This window comes from Lepus europaeus, chromosome 15 (genome assembly GCF_033115175.1).
Source record: "Lepus europaeus isolate LE1 chromosome 15, mLepTim1.pri, whole genome shotgun sequence".
Taxonomy (NCBI): Eukaryota; Metazoa; Chordata; class Mammalia; order Lagomorpha; family Leporidae; genus Lepus; species Lepus europaeus.
In genome coordinates, this window is record NC_084841.1 from 92,671,407 (window position 1) to 92,688,921 (window position 17,515).

The following is a 17,515-nucleotide window of genomic DNA, read 5'->3' on the forward strand; positions in this document are numbered from 1 at the left end:
GTTGCTTTCTCTCTTGACAATGAGGAGTTTTTCACCCTGCTTTTTAGTATATTGAAAAGATTTTTTTTTGTTGGGGCCTGTGTTGTGGCAGAGGTTTTTTTTTTTAAAGGATTTATTTATTTTACTTGAAAGTCAGAGTTACATAGAGAGAGAAGGAGAGGCAGAGAGAGAAGGAGAGGCAGAGAGAGCCAGAGCTGCGCCGATCTGAAGCCAGGAGCCACGAGCTTCTTCTGGGTCTCCCACGCAGGTGCAGGGGCCCAGGCACTTGAACCATCTTCCACTGCTTTCCCAGGCCACAGCAGAGAGCTGCATCAGAAGTGGAGCAGCCAGGATTTGAACCGTCGCCCATACGTGATGCCAGCACTGCAGGCGGCGGCCCCACCCAGTATGCCACATCGCTGGTCCCAGCATAGTGTGTTAAAAAGCTGCTGCCTGTGATGCTGGCATCCCCTATGAGCCCTGGATTGAGTCCAGGCTACTCCACTTTATTTATTTATTTATTTAATATTTTACTTATTTATTTGAGGGACAGAGTTACAGAGAGAAAGGTGTCTTCCATCATATGGTTCACTCCCCAAATGGCTGCAGTGGGCCAGAGCTGGGCCGATCCGAAGCCAGGAGCCAGAAGCTTCTTCCGAGTCTCCCACATGGGTGCAGGGGCCAAAGCACTTGGGCCATCTTCTGCTGCCTTCCCAGGCTGTTGACAGGGAACAAAGACTCGAACTGGCACCTATATGGGATGCTGGTGCTGCAGGTGAAGGCTTAACCTACTATGTCACAGCACTGGCCCTTGCACATGTCTCTTTGAGACTTTTTTTTTTAATGTCTTCCATCCGTGGCTCATAGAGTTTATGGATGCAGAACCCATGCATATGAAGAGCTGGTTTTGTTTCCTCTGGGAAATGGTTATGACTGTTCTGCTGCTGGGTTGTAGATTAGTTAAATCATTCTCAGGAGTTGAACCGAATTTGGGTTCCATGTTTGCTTTCATCACCTTTAATCAGAACAAGTCAGGCACGACCTGGTGCTAGAATTGGGGCTGCTTTACAGAGCTTTGGTCTTTCGAGTGCTTGTGCCTCGGAGGAGGTCTCTCACCATGCTCTTCACCCTCCCACCCTGGTAAAGGGCAGGGTGGGAATCTCTGTTCTCCTTGAGCTGTCTTGGGTAGGCCATGGCTCCCAGGGTCTCAGAGTTGAGGCTGGCTTAGTGGCCCTGTCGCCTCACAGTACCAGGCAAGTTCAGCTTTGTGTATTTGAGGGCTTTGTGCAGGAGCTCCCTGCCCCTCTCCCAGAGTCCCAGAGTTCTGTTCTCTTTGCCCGAGCCACAAGGTGTCTACCTGTGTCTGTGAAAGTGGAGGTGTTACAGCTGGGGGCAGGCACCTTCTCCCGGTAGCTTAGGCTTTTGCTTCATGGACGGAAAGAATCCTGGCCAGGCTTCTTGGCCTTCACACAGCATCGGCCTCTCCCCTGGTACAGGACCCTCCTATAGTCTTAATGCCTATGGTCTTTCTCCTGGCCGCCTGGCAGAAGTCTGTGGTAAAGAACCTGCAAGCAGAGGCTAACTCCCCCGTGTCGCGGCACCCAGGGATCTTAGACACATTTTGGATGACCATCCGCCTCACCTCAAATACCATCCCAAGCACAAAATTGTGAAATTCTCTCTCTCTTTTTCAAAAATATTTATTTTACTTATTTGAAAGGCAGAGTTAGAAAGGGAGAAACAGAGAGGAGATTGTCCAGCTGTTGGTTCACTCCCCAAATGGTGCAATAGCCAGGGCTGGGCCAGGCCAGAGCCAGGAGCTTCATCCTGGTTTCCCCTGTGGGTCCAGGGGTCCAAGCACTTGGGCCATCTTCTGCTTTCCCAGGCACATTAGCACAAAACTGGATTGGAAGTGGAGCAGCCAAGATTTGAACCAGTGCCCGTATGGGATGCTGGTGTTGCAGGCAGCGGCTTAACCCACTTGCTCTGCAATGTGGGCTCCTTGAAGTTACCATGACACAGGTAGATGGGTAGTATGGCTAGGTTTTACCATTAATGTGAAGTATGTTTTATTTTAAGATTTTCCAAGAGTTGCATCTTAACTTGAGCCTCCCAGAGTCTAAATGTCAGCCAAATATGAAAATAAAGGAAAATCTTGGGGCGAATTTGAAGAATGTGCCAGTCTGCTTGAAATACATGCTTCAGTTTTCACATCTTGTTTATGTGTTTGCGTGGTGTTCCAGCTTCCTAGGTTAGTTGATGGCTAACATTCAGGCAGTCCAGATGTTGACTGATCACTTTATTTGACCTGATAAAGACAGCTGGCCCAGGGTCACCAGGTAATTATTTTTCAAATAATTGTGATATAAGCCAAGTTCTAAAATCGTTAGTGGATTTTGATACCTGTAGACTATAATATGAAACCTCAGAGAAATAAAATATTAAAACACCCCATTTTTTGTTCTTCCTCATGCTGTTAAGACATGCAGTGATCCATCTTACTTTTTAATTGTGTAATTTTGACAAATGGGTTTTAGAACAAAATCTACAAAATCATTTTTCTTCTCTTTAATTTTTAAAGGGGTGTGATATTTGCATATATTAAGTATTTAAATTGTTCAATAAGATTTCAGTTGTAAGATTGAAGGGCCTGTTTAAATAAAATGTCTCTGTGTCGGGGAAAGCTGGTAGCTGGCCCAAGACGTCTGTAGTTCAGTCAGAGCCGGAGAAGCAGTGCAGCTCTGCTCAGAAAATCCGCATCTGGACTTCTTCCCACCAAGGAAGAATTAGAAAAAAGTTTTCTTCTTGAAGGTAGAAATGGTTGTTAAATTAACAGTTTACCGTTTGATTTTTGTCCCTTCACGTTTGAGTGAGATGTTCTCACTGTATAAACTTGAACATTTTTAAGTTTCCATTTTAAACCAGTTTTGTACTTAACCGAAGTTACAAAGCCTGTACAGAGTCCCTACAGAGCCTGTTAATATCATACGTGGCATAGCCAATTACCACACCCAGATCAGCAGTGGTGCCGCCCCGCATGGCCTTGCGTCGCACTTCCTTCCTAGCCTCCTCCATGCTGCGCCTCGGTCTGATCTTTCCTTTCGTCGTCTTCACGTTTCTGAAGTTTCGGTTGGCTGTTTTGCAGTTTTCCTCCCTTCAGGTTTACAGGATTTTCTCATTACCCATTTTTGGCGCGAGTGGGACAGAAACTCTTACGTTCTTCTGTGTGCATCAGATAAAGGATGCATGAAGCTTATGTGTCTCATTGTGTGATGAGCTTTACAAGTTTGATAGCCACGGAGCTTGGGACACCTTGGCTCACTTCGGAGTGCCTGGAATCGTGTCCCACCTCTGCCACAGCTTCTGACTGAGTTTCCTGCTAGCGTACACTCTGACAGGCCATGGGTAATGGTGAAGTACTTGGATCCCTGTCAGCCACACAGAAAACCCAGATGGAATTTCAGACTCCTGGCGTGAGCCTGGATGTGCCTGCCTGTTGTTGAGAGAATTGCCAGGTGGAACATTGATCTCTCCCTTGCTCAGCTTTTCAAATGAATAAAAATAACTAATTGAACTTTAAAAAAGAAAATTTAATAGCAACTATGCTTTCTTTTATATAGTATATATTAAAATGACTGTATAATATCCAATAAAACATTGGTCCTGTGATGCAAATGACTTATCAAACATAAAATGGTGATTTAAAAGCATCGCTACTTAGTTAATGAGATAGGATTAGTAGAATTTGATGAACTGAAATGAACTGTTCAATAATGAGAAAGAGAAGCAACCTTTTAAGCCCCAAGTTAAACAATTCTTTGTTCACCAGAGAGTTAAAGAAGGAATTACCAGGAGAGGGGTCTTGCCGACTGAGAGAATTGTCTTTGTAATAGAAACTTGTGTTGGTTGAGATGCTCATTTCTACATGGCTTAAATGTTGGAACATTAAATGAAGAGAAAGCTGATTGCTTTTAGTCTTCTATAAATGATGCTGGAATTAAGTTAGAAACTAAGGTTTTGGTAGATCCAGCATACTGCATGAAATCTGTTAATCTCAGCAAATTTTTGTGTTTGGATTTTAAAATTCTGAGTAAGATGAAATAACTTCAAAATAAATAATTTCAAAGAAATAACTTCAAAAGAAATACCAGGGCCGACATTGTGGAGTAGCAGGTTAAGCCTCCAACTGTGTGCCGGCATCCCACATGGGCGCTGGTTCAAGACCTGGCTGCTCCACTTCTGATCTAGCTCCCTGCTAATGTGCCTAAGAAAGCAGTGGCAGATGGCCCAAGTGCTTGGCCCTTTGCTGTGCACGGGGAAGACCTGGATGAAGCCCCAGTTTCTGGCTTTGGCCTAGCCCAGCCATAGCTGTTGCTGCCATTTGAGGAATAAACCAGCAGGTGGAAGATCTCTGTCTTTCCTCTTCTCTTTGTAACTCTGCCTTTCAAATAATTTTTTTAACAAAAGAAAGAAATACTATAATACATAATACATTTAAGCATATTTTTCATTAAGGAATGAGATTATATTTCAGGCTTTGATACGCCTAAAAAATGTAGTACATTGTTAGGTTTTATTTTAGGTTTGATAGATGTTTCTGAGGATATAATTTTTTTTTAAATTTATTTATTTGAAAGGCAGAGTTACAGAGAGGCAGAGGCAGAAAGAGAGAGAGAGATCCTCCATCCGCTTGTTCACTCCTCAAATGGCCATAATGGCTGAAGCTGGGTTGATCCGAAGCTAGGAGCCAGGAGCTTCTTCTAGGTCTCCTGTGTGGGTGTCGGGGCCCAAGCACTTGGGCCATCTTTACTGCTTTCCCGGGTACATTAGCAGGGAGGTGGATCAGGAATGGAGCAGCCTGGACTTGAACTGGCGCCCATGTGGGATGCTGGCACTGCAGGTGATGGCTTTAGCTGCTGCATCACAGCACCAATCCCTCTGAGGACGTCATTTTAACTCTCAAAATGAGTAGATACATGTGTCTGCCCTCATGGAGGTCAGAACCTTTCCACGTTATTCCTGCCAAGAAAATTTTTTTTTTTTTTTTTTTTTTTTTTGTATTTTGGAGTTTTCCTCAAAAAAATTCTTAGATTATAGACCCTGTGATAGAACTAGTACTGCAGTATTCAGTGTAATGGGGACATTTTCTCTTTAATTTAGTTCAGCGATCAGCAAACACTGGGAGGCTGAACTGGCTACCCTCAAAGGAAACAATGCCAAGCTGACCGCGGCCCTGTTGGAGTCCACGGCCAACGTGAAGCAGTGGAAGCAGCAGCTCGCCGCCTATCAGGAGGAGGCAGAACGCCTGCACAAGCGGGTAAGCCGGGCCTCCGTCCCGGGGCCGTGGGGCTCCCAGATGAGAGGCAGTGTCAATGTAGACCCAGCAGAGGGCCATCTGGAGCTGCCCACTGACCACCAGGGCATATAGGAGTTCATGGGTTTTCTTACGTCAGTGTGGTTAGGAGAAACATTCTCCATAGTTGCATGAAGTCACTTGAAGTCAAAAGACCTGATCACAAATTCCATTTGTAGCACCCATTGACTGACTATGTGATCTTGGTAAGTTATTTCCCTCTCTCAGCTTAGTATTCTCACCTGTTACAGAGTATTGCCAGGGTACTTCAGAGAGTTTGCAGGGAGGGGGGGGAACAGTTAAAAATTAAGTATTTTGATGCAAAAGATTTTTGCGATCCATGTGTGGTTTTTTCAAAGCACATATTTTCCACGACACTTTTGAAGACCCTCATAGGCAAGTCCTGAGAAAATGAACTGAGACGCTTTACGTTACCTATTGTACTGACTCTGTGAATCGTAGTTACAGTGAGACAGTTAAAAACTTTTTTTTAAAAAAAAAAGATTTATTTATTTGAGAGGCAGAGTCAGAGTTAGAAACGTCTTCCATCTGCTGGTTCACTCTCCAAATGACCAGTGGCTAGAACAGGGCCGATCTAAAGCCAGGAGCCAGGAGCTTCTTCTGGCTCTCCCACACAGGTGCAGGGGCCCAAGGATTTGGGCCATTTTCCACTGCTTTCCCAGGCCATAGCAGAGAGCTGGATTGGAAGTGGAGCAGCTGGGACACGAATTAGTGCCCATATGGGGTGTCGGCGCTGCAGACAAAGGCTTAGCCCACTACACTGCAGGGCCAGCCTCAAGACAGTTAAAAAATTTAATGATTTTATTGTTTTTTAAAGAAGGAAGAGTTTGGAAGTGTGGGTAGAACCTCATTTATATAAAAGTTGGAAGAAAATCAGAAATAGCCCAGTACCATGAACATCGGAAGTCTAAACAATCCTCTACGAAGTTTTTTCATTCGAAGCCTAGAAATACATTTCACCCAACAGGAAAGCCAGTACCGCTCATTTCCTTTTTTAAAAGGAAGTGAATCCTGTAGACAATAAGGAATGGCTTAGTGACAAAGTACAGCTTGAGGAGTATAATAGACCAGGGTGACTGGGGAAGGATGATGGAAATGAAGTAGAACGGTAAGGGAGAGTTAGAAATCTGAGTAAATATCATTCTAGCCCATGTCTAAAAAGTCAGTTACGGGGAAGGAGGGAGAGTGGTGTATACTCTAGGCTTTGCAATGTAGACGTGAACAGTTCTCCAGGAAGAAGGCGACTTGCCTGCCTTGTTGGAAATACACACTGGGCATCCTGGGCAGTGAGGATGGTACGGCGGTTGGGATGAATGTGTGCAGACCTAGAAGTTAGATTCGATGTTGTCCAAAAACAAACAAAACCTTTGAAAGGGTTTGAATGGAGAAGCCTCCCAGTGAAGGAAGGAGGAGTGTGTTGGCAATTTGTGGAACAGATGAGAACAGGCAGAGAACGTCTGCAGCTTTGGGTCCAGGCCAGGTGGAAAGGGGTCTGCACAGGATCATCAGTGCATAAATAGGAAGGAAGAAGATGCCAGGAGAGGTAGATGAGGAGAATTTAGAAGATAATAATATACTGAAAAATACAAGGTAGAGGAATTTGCTGTTTTCTTAGTAGTCCAGAATGTACTGTGTTAAAGTCAACCAAAAACCGAGAGCATGGATAAAGAGCTGTGTGTGTGTGTGTGTGTCTTCTATCTGTGTTAACTCTGCCTGGTATAACTTTCAAGGATACTGCCCCTCTCTGTTCTCAAAAAATATCAAAATGTTATAAAACAGGTAAAAGTTACATTGTTCTTTGGGCCTTAGTGAATTCTTACTGATTAAAGGACTGTTGTCTTCCCTGTAAGAGGCACTGTTGCTGTAAGTCACGGTAGTATCAGGTGATTTAAGTTGTATTTTAAGTATATCTTTTCTTCCAGATTGTCTTACATTTTGGAAAACGTATTTGAAAAACTTCTCACTCGTGTGGGACCATATTTAATCTGGAGTCTGCAGACGGAGGGCCGATGGCCGTACTTAATATTGAACATTTTCTGAAGAAATTTTTAAAGAAGGCTTTAATCAGAATCTCTACTTGTTAATCACTTAAGTTTTCCTGGTCTTTCTATGACTAGCACGTAAAGAATTACTGGTCGTCTTTTCCCTTGTTCTAAATTACTATCTTTGAAGAATCTAGTCGTTCTGAATATTTTTCAAACTTAAGTTTTACATATTGGCTCAAAGTTACTCAGTTACCGAGGCTTACTGTGTGTTCCGCAGGGAGCTCTCTGAAATTGTCATTTATACGCCCTGTGTTCTCACTCCTGTTCAGGTTACTGAGCTTGAGTGTGTCAGCAGCCAAGCCAACGCTGTGCACACTCACAAGACAGAGTTAAACCAGACGATCCAGGAACTGGAGGAGACGCTGAAAGTGAAGGAAGAGGTATCTGCTACGTTCAGCTCATCTGTCATCCAGCTAACGTATTTCTATCAAATAGTAGGACCTATGTAACATTTAAAGGCAGTTTGCGGAATAAACTGAGACTGTGGGCTTTGTAAACTCGTTCTGGTCTCCCCTGCCACCCCCACCCCTGATTCTGCTGTGAGCTGGAATGAGGCAGTCAGACTGAGACGCTGGCCACTGCCTGCTGTGTGAGGGTCACTCACATTCGTGGAATTAACGGAAAACCATGATGAGTCAAACAAATTTTACAAGTGGGTGCTCTCTGGTTTCCAGTCAAAAGCCTTAATATGCTATGAAAGAATTGTTTGTATCCACAAAGCTTGAAGCAGCCCTGAAGTCTTGGTACCTGGTTTCTAAGCAGTGCCCTGTGAAAGCCACCAATGGCACTTGTTGCCTGGGATCATTGTGTTCTAGCGGCGTACCTGTCCTTGAAAAGCCAGCACCAAAGAATGGCTTCTAAATCCTCTAAGAACGGCAGCAATAATTCCAGGGAAAAATCAGGCCTTGCCTTTGCTTGGTACGGTTTTGATGTTGTCCTGAAAGGCTTTGCTCTACCTTTTCTAGGAAATAGAGAGATTGAAACAAGAAATTGATAATGCCAGAGAACTGCAGGAGCAGAGGGACTCTCTGACGCAGAAGCTGCAGGTGAGCCGTGCGACACCGCACACACACTTGTGCAGGGAAAGGGTCCGTCTTTGACGTAGCAGGGACCTTCCTGAGACTCCATTCTGGAGGACGCCATGGTTTTTCTCTTCCAGGACTTGAGATGCACGCCTGCTCCTTGGGTTCTTATCATTCACTTGGTAACGCCTTGTGGTAGTTTACAGTCATCGTAGGTGGTCATTTACACATCATCTTTAGTCAGCTATTATGGAAGTTTCTCTTTTTCACAAGATCTTATGTATTTGGGAGGCAGAGTTAGAGAGGGAGAGACAGACAAATGTCTTCCATTTGCTGGTTCACTCCCCAAATGGCTGCCTCGGCTGGAGCTGTGTGAAGTAGGTTTCATTCGACATAGGAACTCTGCTCTAATAGAGTGCAAGTTCACGCTCTCTCTCTTTCTTCAGTCTGCTTTTACTAATGTTTATTGTTTGCTTCCTGGTTTTTTTTAAAAAAGATTATTTTATTCGAAAGGCAGAGTTACAGAGAGTGGGAGAGACAGATCTTGCATGTGTGGACTTACTCCCGAAATGGCCACAATGGCCAGAGCTGGGCGGATCCAAAGCCAGGAGCCAGGACTTTCTTCTGGTCCCTTACTGTTGTCATATTGCCTCAGCTCCTTGAGTAACAGGAGTCTTTCAGTCCTGTAACCCTAAACCCAGTCCAGACCCTGGCTGTGCAGGCTCACAGGCAGCCCCACCTGTGCACTGTAGTGCTTCACAGTAGGAGATGTACACCGACCATTTTAATCCAGTGACCAAGTCTAAGAAACCCTCGAAATGTGTTGTTTTGATAGACTGTCATTGCAGCCAGGTGCCAAATGGCTGCAACGGCAGGAGCTGAGCCAGTCCAAAGTCAGGAATTGGGAGCTTCTTCTGGGTCTCCCACATGGGTGCAGGAGCCAAAGCACTTGGGCCATCTTAGACTGCTTTCTTGGGCCGTTAGCAGGAAGCTGGATCAGAAGTGGAGCAGCTGGGACTCAAACCGGAGCCCATATGGGATGCCAGTGCTGAAGGCAGAGGCTTAACCTACTATGCCACAGCGCCTACCCAGAGCCTTCCATTTTTCAGGCGGGCTAGCTGAGGGGGTGTTTGCTGGTAAATGACATTTGGTATTTTTTGTGGGTGGACACATTCTATCCTGGTTCTTGTTGTCGATGTCTGCAGGAGGGCGTGCTCTGCGTTCTCCAGTGGGATTGGTCCGTTTGATTGCAGTCAAAGGCTGTATGAATTTGGCATCTGGATTTATAAGTGTTTTGTTAGGTAACCTCAGTTTATTTACCTTCACCAGATGATTGCAAGAGATAAGAAACCTGCATGGCTAACTCTGACACCGTGCACACTGTGAGGATAGCAAAGTAACAGACAGAAGGCCACACAGACACACACACACAGACACACACACACAGATCTTCCATAGTCTGATTCACTCCCAGAATGGACCCAAGAGCTGTGGCTGGGCCAGGCCAATGCAAGGAGCCAGGAACTCCATCTGGCTCTCCCTTGTGGGTGACAGGAACCCATTCCTGGAGCCATCACTGCTGCCTCCTCATCGTAGTAGCAGGAAGCTGCATGAGCGACAGAGCTGGGACTCGATTCCAGGCACACTGACAGGGGCATCATGTCTCCCAAGTGGGTGGCAACTCAACAACACCTTCAAAATTGCATCAGTAGCTTGATATACATCATTTTATTTTTTAGACTCATTTTGTTATATTTTTCAATGCTAGAAACATTTTTTAAAGATTTGAGAGGTAGAGTTACAGATAGAGAGGGAGAGACAGAGAGAAAGGTCTTCCATTTGCTGGTTCACTCCCCGAATGGCCGCAACTGCCAGAGCTGGTTCAATCCGAAACCAGGAACCAGGAACTTCTTCTGGGTCTCCCACCTGGGAGCAGGGGCCCAAGGACTTGGCCCATCTTCCACTGCTTTCCCAGGCTGTCAGCAGGGAGCTGGATTGGAAGAGGAGCAGATGGGACTCGAACTGGCACCCATATGGAATGCTGGTGCTGCAGGCAGAGGCTTTATTCACTGTGCCACAGCACTGGCCTCTAGAAACTTTTTTTTTTTTTTTTTTTTTTTTTGGACAGGCAGAGTGGATAGTGAGAGAGAGAGAGACAGAGAGAAAGGTCTTCCTTTTTGCTGTTGGTTCACCCTCTAATGGCCACTGCGGCCGGCGCATCTCACTGATCTGAAGCCAGGAGCCAGGTGCTTTTCCTGGTCTCCCATGGGGTGCAGGCCCCAAGGACTTGGGCCATCCTTCACTGCACTCCCTAGCCACAGCAGAGAGCTGGCCTGGAAGAGGGGCAACCGGGACAGAATCCGGTGCCCCGACCGGGACTAGAACCTGGTGTGCCGGTGCCGCAAGGTGGAAGATTAGCCTGTTAAGCCACGGCGCTGGCCTAGAAACATTTTTAAAGGTAGGATTTTTAAAGTAATTTTTAAATTTCTCAGATTTTATTATGTTAAGTTTTTGTGTTAGTCTTTTTTTTTTTTTTTTTTTTTTTTAATTTTTGACAGGCAGAGTGAACAGTGAGAGAGAGAGACAGAGAGAAAGGTCTTCCTTTTGCCGTTGGTTCACCCTCCAATGACCACCGCGGCCGGCGCACTGCGGCCGGCGCACCGCGCTGATCCGATGGCAGGAGCCAGGTGCTTATCCTGGTCTCCCATGGGGTGCAGGACCCAAGGACTTGGGCCATCCTCCACTGCACTCCTGGGCCACAGCAGAGAGCTGGCCTGGAAGAGGGGCAACCGGGACAGAATCCGGTGCCCCGACCGGGACTAGAACCCGGTGTGCCGGTGCCGCTAGGCGGAGGATTAGTCTATTGAGCCGCGGCGCTGGCTTTGTGCTAGTCTTTTAAAATTTTTATTTTTAAGATTTATAGGGTGCAGTGTGATATTTGAATAAATGCGTACTATAAGTAAAGATCTTATCAGAGTAGTTTGCTTGTCCATAACCTGAAAAATTTATCATTATTAGTTTTGAGAACACTCAAAATTGTCTCTACTAACTGTTTTGAAGTATTTATCAATTTCTAAACATTTCTTGTGTCATGAACTTTTTCTTCCTTTTGTCTTTTCTTTCTTCCCTTGGTTTGTTAGAAGTGTCAGTTTTTGATGAGTTTGTGGAGCACTGTGGGTGTTGGTGTGTTGCTTTGTCCATGGTGTGATGGGTGTTGGGTGTTGCTTTGTCCCTGGTGTGATGGGTGTTGGGTGTTGCTTTGTCCCTGGTGTGATGGGTGATGGGTGTTGCTTTGTCCGTGGTGTGATGGGTGTTGGGTGTAGCTTTGTCCCTGGTGTGATGGGTGTTGTGGTATTGGCATTGTCTCTGGTGTGATGGGTATCGGGTGTTGCTTTATCCCTGGTGTGGCATGTTGGATGTTGGCTTTGTCCCTGGTGTGTAGGGTGTTGGGTGTTGCTTTGTCCCTGGTGTGATGGGTGTTGGGTGCTGGTTTTGTCACTGGTGTGTAGGGTGTTGGCATGTTGCTTTGTCCCTGGTGTGATGGGTGTTGGGTGTTAGCTTTGTCCCTGGTGTGAGGGTGTTGGTGCGTTGCTTTGTCCCTGGTGTGATGGTTGTTGGGTGTTGCTTTATCACTGGTGTGGCGTGTTGGGTGTTGCTTTGTCCCTGATGTGAGGGTGTTGTGGTGTTGGCATTGTCCCTGGTGTGTGAGGTGTTAGGGGGGGTCACCTTTATGCTTCTCTCCCATGTAACATTCTTAGCTATCTTCAGTGCAGTTCTTAGCAGTTGAGCTGTGTTCTCTATCCTTCGTACATCTGCTTCTGAGGCAGAACCCAGAGCAGTTTAATCGAACCGCTGGTGGTCCCACACAGGTGGTGCTTTCTTCTCTAAACCTCTCTTCAGAATTGTCAGCAAGGAAGAAAGGTGCGTTTCTCGGCCTCCCCCTGCCTGTCTCGCTGAACCTACTTACGGTTGTGTGTTAGGAAAAGTAGGTGGAAACAGAAAAGTAGGTGAGCAGCAATGAAAGAGAGATGGAAGTAACCACAGAGGGTGTTCACATCTGTTGGTGTGCGAAGTGCCTGTAGCGCTTCCTGGCACGAAGTAATGAATAATCTTTTGCTGTATGGATGCAAAGATGTGTAAACAGTGCAGTCACCAGATGTAGTATCTCCTTTAAGTGTGTTAAATTGAGGTTCAGAAGCTCATCCTGGTTGTCAAATCAGTAATCCCAGAGAGTTGGATTTTCTGACTGCCGTATTGACGTGTATTTCAACATTCTTGTCTCTAAAGGAAGTAGAAATTCGGAACAAAGACCTGGAGGGACAACTCTCTGACTTGGAGCAGCGTCTGGAGAGAAGTCAGAACGAGCAGGAAGCTTTTCGCAATAACCTGAAGACGCTCCTCGAGATTCTGGACGGGAAGATCTTCGAACTGACGGAGTTACGCGATAGCCTGGCCAAGCTGCTGGAGTGCAGCTAAGGAGAGGGAGCCCCGTGGCGCCGCCGTGGTGGTGATGGGAAATGCGCCGTCTTTCTCCGCAGGACTGCTCGGGCTCTGCATCAAGATTGCACAAAAACACTGAGTGTCACTCCCCAGGAGGAGGGGCTTTTGGACATTGGAATTGTATATTTCAGTGTAAATTTTAAAATCTAGCTTGTGGCTAGTTGGGGGAAAACAGAAGAAAGGAAACACTTGACCTACAAATTACCTCCATGTATATTATTGGCCATAGTTAGCTAGAACGTTATCAGTAGACACTTGATGCAATCTTTTTTTCTGATATTAGCCAATGGGAGCATTAACAACGTCTGGGTCACATACCCTTTTTGTGTTCAACACAGTGAAGATGATCTGCTTTTTAAATTGATTTATTTACGATATCTAGAGCTGTGTTTTGTGCAAAAATTAAGTGAGGAAAAGCCCTGTCTTTTGTTGTAATCTGAATAATTTCTCAGGATATTTTTGCACTGCTGAGAAGCAGTGCCATTACCAATTAATTCTTGCCAGGAGTGAGAGAGAGCTGCGTCTCTAATTGAACATACTCTACCTGGGTGTATGAGCTCTTCCCTTTTTGTATGGAAGACACTTCACTGCGGTGACTACTCTGTACCTTGGTGTCCTCTAACCTTGTCTGTGCACAGGTTACTTTTCCATATTGATCCATGCGTTTGAGAAGATACTGTCTCCCATTTTATTACACATTTTAAAGCCAACTAACGAAGGCAGCTGAGTCCCTCAGAAATTTTTCTTTTTAAATTTCTAATAAATTTGACACACACTTCTGAAATAGGACAGACCGTCCTTGACGGCCTGGTTAATTAACGTTAAGTATATTTACAGAATATGCAGTTAACATTTATTTATATATTTTGCAAGAAATCTTTTCTGAATGATCAATGCATTTCAATTTACGAATACTAATGGTTGCTGGGGAACTGTTTCCTATAGATAATTTTAAGGTGTATTGCTGTTTTAAAGGGGACTCACCCACATCAGCCAACCAGAGAAGACTGACTGAGCTGGGATCACGGCCGCTGGCACTGGAGTCGTGCACTCTGGGTCATCACGCAGACTTTGCCAGACACGGGTCTGAACTGTTCACCAGGCATTTCCAGTCAGGAATGACATTCAGTAGGCTCTTCTCAGTGAGCAGGTTTTAATGTTGTTTTGATGTAATTTTAAAAGACTTTTAGCAAACATGCATTTCTTTATATGATATATTTCTTTCATGAAGCTATTTTAAAAGTAAGCCACGTGCTGTCTGGTCTGCTTATGGAGTGGGATTGCATCGGAGCACATGTCTTGCTGTACAATGCCCGTCGCGTGGAGGAGGATTCTCTTGTAAAGTGTGTGCTTGAGTATCTGACTCCATGGAGTCTGTAATGCACCGACTTCTGTCTGTATCCCAAGATGACTGAACTGTCAACTACAAATTTAAGCTAATTACTCAGTTTGTAACCATTTTTCACTCATAAACAGCTACTCAACACTAGACAATTTTGTTTTATATGTATGTGTATGTACGTAAATACATACATATTAATTTATATTAGAGTGAAAAATAAATGGTTTGTTTCTAAAGTTAGTTTCTAAAATGAGTTTTCAGGTGTCTCTGAAACGTTTATATCAGACACTTAATCACCGTATATTATATGTGCCATAGCGTCATATTACCTCTCTCTATTTTAGGATATTTTCCTCACCTGTTTGTTGTAGTGAGAATAATTTAGGTATACATGCTCAGAGCTGAGATAAATCAGGTAATAAAATCTATCCATTTGGTAGAATGTTGCAGTAGATGTGATTTTGTCTATGAGTTGCTGAGTAACAAGGAATAATAGGTTTTCATTTACATAGGGATTAGGGAATTTAGTTAGGAACAGCTAAAAAATTTTTAAAAACAGTGTAAGCTGTTGAAATGGTAAGTGAAGTATTTTAATGGTTTAAGAAAATATTTTAAAATTTTGACATAGTAGTCATTTACATTAAAATGGGAAAAATAACTTACCAGAATGTCTCCACTTGGCTTATGTTGATGATGTGAGACATGAATAATTCAATATATACATATACCCATATGTATATACAGAAATTTATTTTTAATATTTTCCTACTGATACGAAATTTGAAATTGAACTTTTGTGAGTGTTTTCCGTGTCCAGTAGAGCCTAATTTTTTTTGCTTTGTTTTGTTTTTTTAGTGACTTAACACTTTCTTGAGGGCTGTACCTTTCAATTCCCAGATTGTCAGTAGCCACGGTCAGTGTATGGGATGAGGTGGACACAAGTGCACAGATAGAGAAGCCTTCTCGGAAGGACTCTCACAGCCAAGTCCTTGTAGAGGGCTACTTAGAGACCATCACCTGCCAGTCATCATTAGCTCGTGTGCCTACTGTAGTCTTTCCATTTCTGTATTATATAGATAAACATTTGCACATTAAAATTTGACTTTTCCCAGAGACTGGTATTATATGATGTATCTATATTTAGATCAAAATGCGGTAATGTATTTATCAGAAAATGATGTTGGGGACTGTAGCCTGAGCCTGTGGACTTGTGCTGTGCAGGAAGAGAGCCAGCGTTGGTCCCATTGTGTATGAGTTACGACAACCATGGATTCTTGTACAAAGCAAAACCTGGAAAAAAATACAGTTTTTATTTTGAAATACATCTGTTCTCTGGAGAATGTACTTTATCCTCTTTTTTCTTCAGTCTTTTGCAGGTACTTAAAAGCATTTAAGTGATGGCAGCATTGACTTAAACCTTACAGGTGCTACTGGATTTTACATTAGTGTGCTGTGAAACCCTGACTTTGACATAAAAGGCTTTCTAAGTATTTCCCTGCCTGGAAAGTTGGTTTTTATTCTCCTCCTCCCCTGGTTCTTTTTGCAGACTGAGAAGAATTCACAGTCGTATCCTTCTGCGGCCTGTCGAAGACCCCAGCGGCACCGTCGGTCTGCCGGGGAGCTGGAGCTTAGATGTGCGCTGCTTTGTTTGTTTGTTCCAGGTGGAACCCCAAGGAGACTCAGAATGAAGCCACCGCAGCCACCTTTTAAAACGCCTCGCTCTGCCCTGCTCCGTACTCTTGAGCGTGTGCGCCTCACTCGTCCGTGGTTGTGTTGAACACTGGAACGCACACGGCTGCTCTCGATTCTCTGTGAGCTCTGGGGCGGGCAGCGGGCAGCGGGAGGGGGGACGGAGCTGCCAGTGATCTGTTGTTGTCTGATACTTGCATTCATTCAGTGTCAGGTGATTTTCAGATTCTGAAACTCTGTGAAGTAGTCTTCATTACGTTGTTCCTGAATATATAGCTTTGTTCTTTTATCATTCATGTGGTCAGTTTACATGAAATCTTAAGGGAGAAAGCTTTCAAGTAAGAAGTAGTGGAGATTAACATTAAATTTTTTTTCCCAGAGTACTCACTGTGCTGTAACTTTCATAGAAATAAATTTAGTTGAAGATTTTTTTTTTTTTTTTTTGTGGAAGAATATCTGAGGAATTAGTATAAAAGATCACTTTAGAATGGAAACGTATTGTTTGCTTTACTCAGCATTGTAAAAGTGTGTTTTTTCCCTGTATTCGTGTTAAACTGGACCTTAGCTTCAGGTTTTTTTTGGTTTTTTTTGTTTTTTTTTTTTTAAAGATTTACTTACTTATTTAAAAGACAGCGTGACACAGACAGAGAGTTTTTCCACCTGCTGGCTCACGCCCCAAATGCCACAACATTCGGAGTGGGCCGGGCTGAAACCAGAAGCCGGAGATTCCACCAGGGTCTCCCGCATGGGTGGCAGGAACTGAAGCACATGAACCATCATCCCTGCCTCCCAGGGGTGTGAGCAGGGCGCTGGATCAGAAGCAGAGCAACTGGGACTTGAATTGGCACTGCAACGTGGAATACAGGCGTCTGACCTTAAGTTTTGGTGTGTGTGGTTTTTTTTTTAAAGATTTATTTAGTTACTTGAAAGAGTTACACACAGAGAAGGAAAAGCAGAGAGAGAGGTCTTCCATCCACTGGTTCACAACCAATTGGCCACAACAGCTGGAGCTGTGCTGATCTGAAGCCAGGAACCAGGAGTTTGCTCCAGGTCTCCCACGTGGGTGCAGGGGCCCAAGATTTGGGCCATCTTCTACTGCTTTCCCAGGCCATAGCAGAGAGCTGGATCGGAAGTGGAGCAGCCGGGACTTGAATGGGTGCCCATATGGGACGCTGGCACTGCAGGCAGCAGCTTTACCAGCTACACCACAGTGCATCCCCAAGTTTTTGTTTTTAAAGACTTATTTTAAAAAAATTATTTGTTTGACAGGCAGAGTTACAGAGAGGCAAAGGCAAAGAGATAGAGGTCTCTATTCCACTGGTTCACTCCCCAGATGGCCGCAATGGTTGGAGCTGGGCCGATCCGAAGCCAGGAGCCAGGCGTTCCCTCTCGGTCTCCCAAGCAGGTGCCGGGGCCAGAGTACTTAGGCCATCTTCCGCTGCTTTCCCAGGCCACAACAGGGAGCTGGATCGGAAGTGGAGCAGCCGGGTGTCAAACTGGCCTCCCACATGGGATGCTGGCACTGCAGACGGCTTTACCCACTACGCACAGCGCCAGCCCCAGA

At 44.7% G+C, this 17,515-nt stretch overlaps 1 protein-coding gene across 3 annotated transcripts in view; it reads left to right on the plus strand.

Annotated features, from left to right (window-relative positions):
- HOMER1 (homer scaffold protein 1) overlaps positions 1–14,502 on the plus strand; it is a 150,330-nt gene extending 135,828 nt beyond the window's left edge. For 2 of the 3 annotated variants that reach the window (XM_062212507.1, XM_062212508.1), the window contains 4 exons: positions 5,140–5,296; positions 7,668–7,778; positions 8,364–8,444; positions 12,708–14,502. In XM_062212507.1, the coding sequence (XP_062068491.1) occupies positions 5,140–5,296; positions 7,668–7,778; positions 8,364–8,444; positions 12,708–12,896 (538 nt within the window). In that variant the 3' untranslated portion in view covers positions 12,897–14,502. Of the gene's footprint in view, positions 1–5,139; positions 5,297–7,667; positions 7,779–8,363; positions 8,445–12,707 lie in introns of those variants that run through there. The other variant, XM_062212509.1, reaches the window with a different exon arrangement.
- The last annotated feature ends 3,013 nt before the right edge of the window (positions 14,503–17,515 follow it).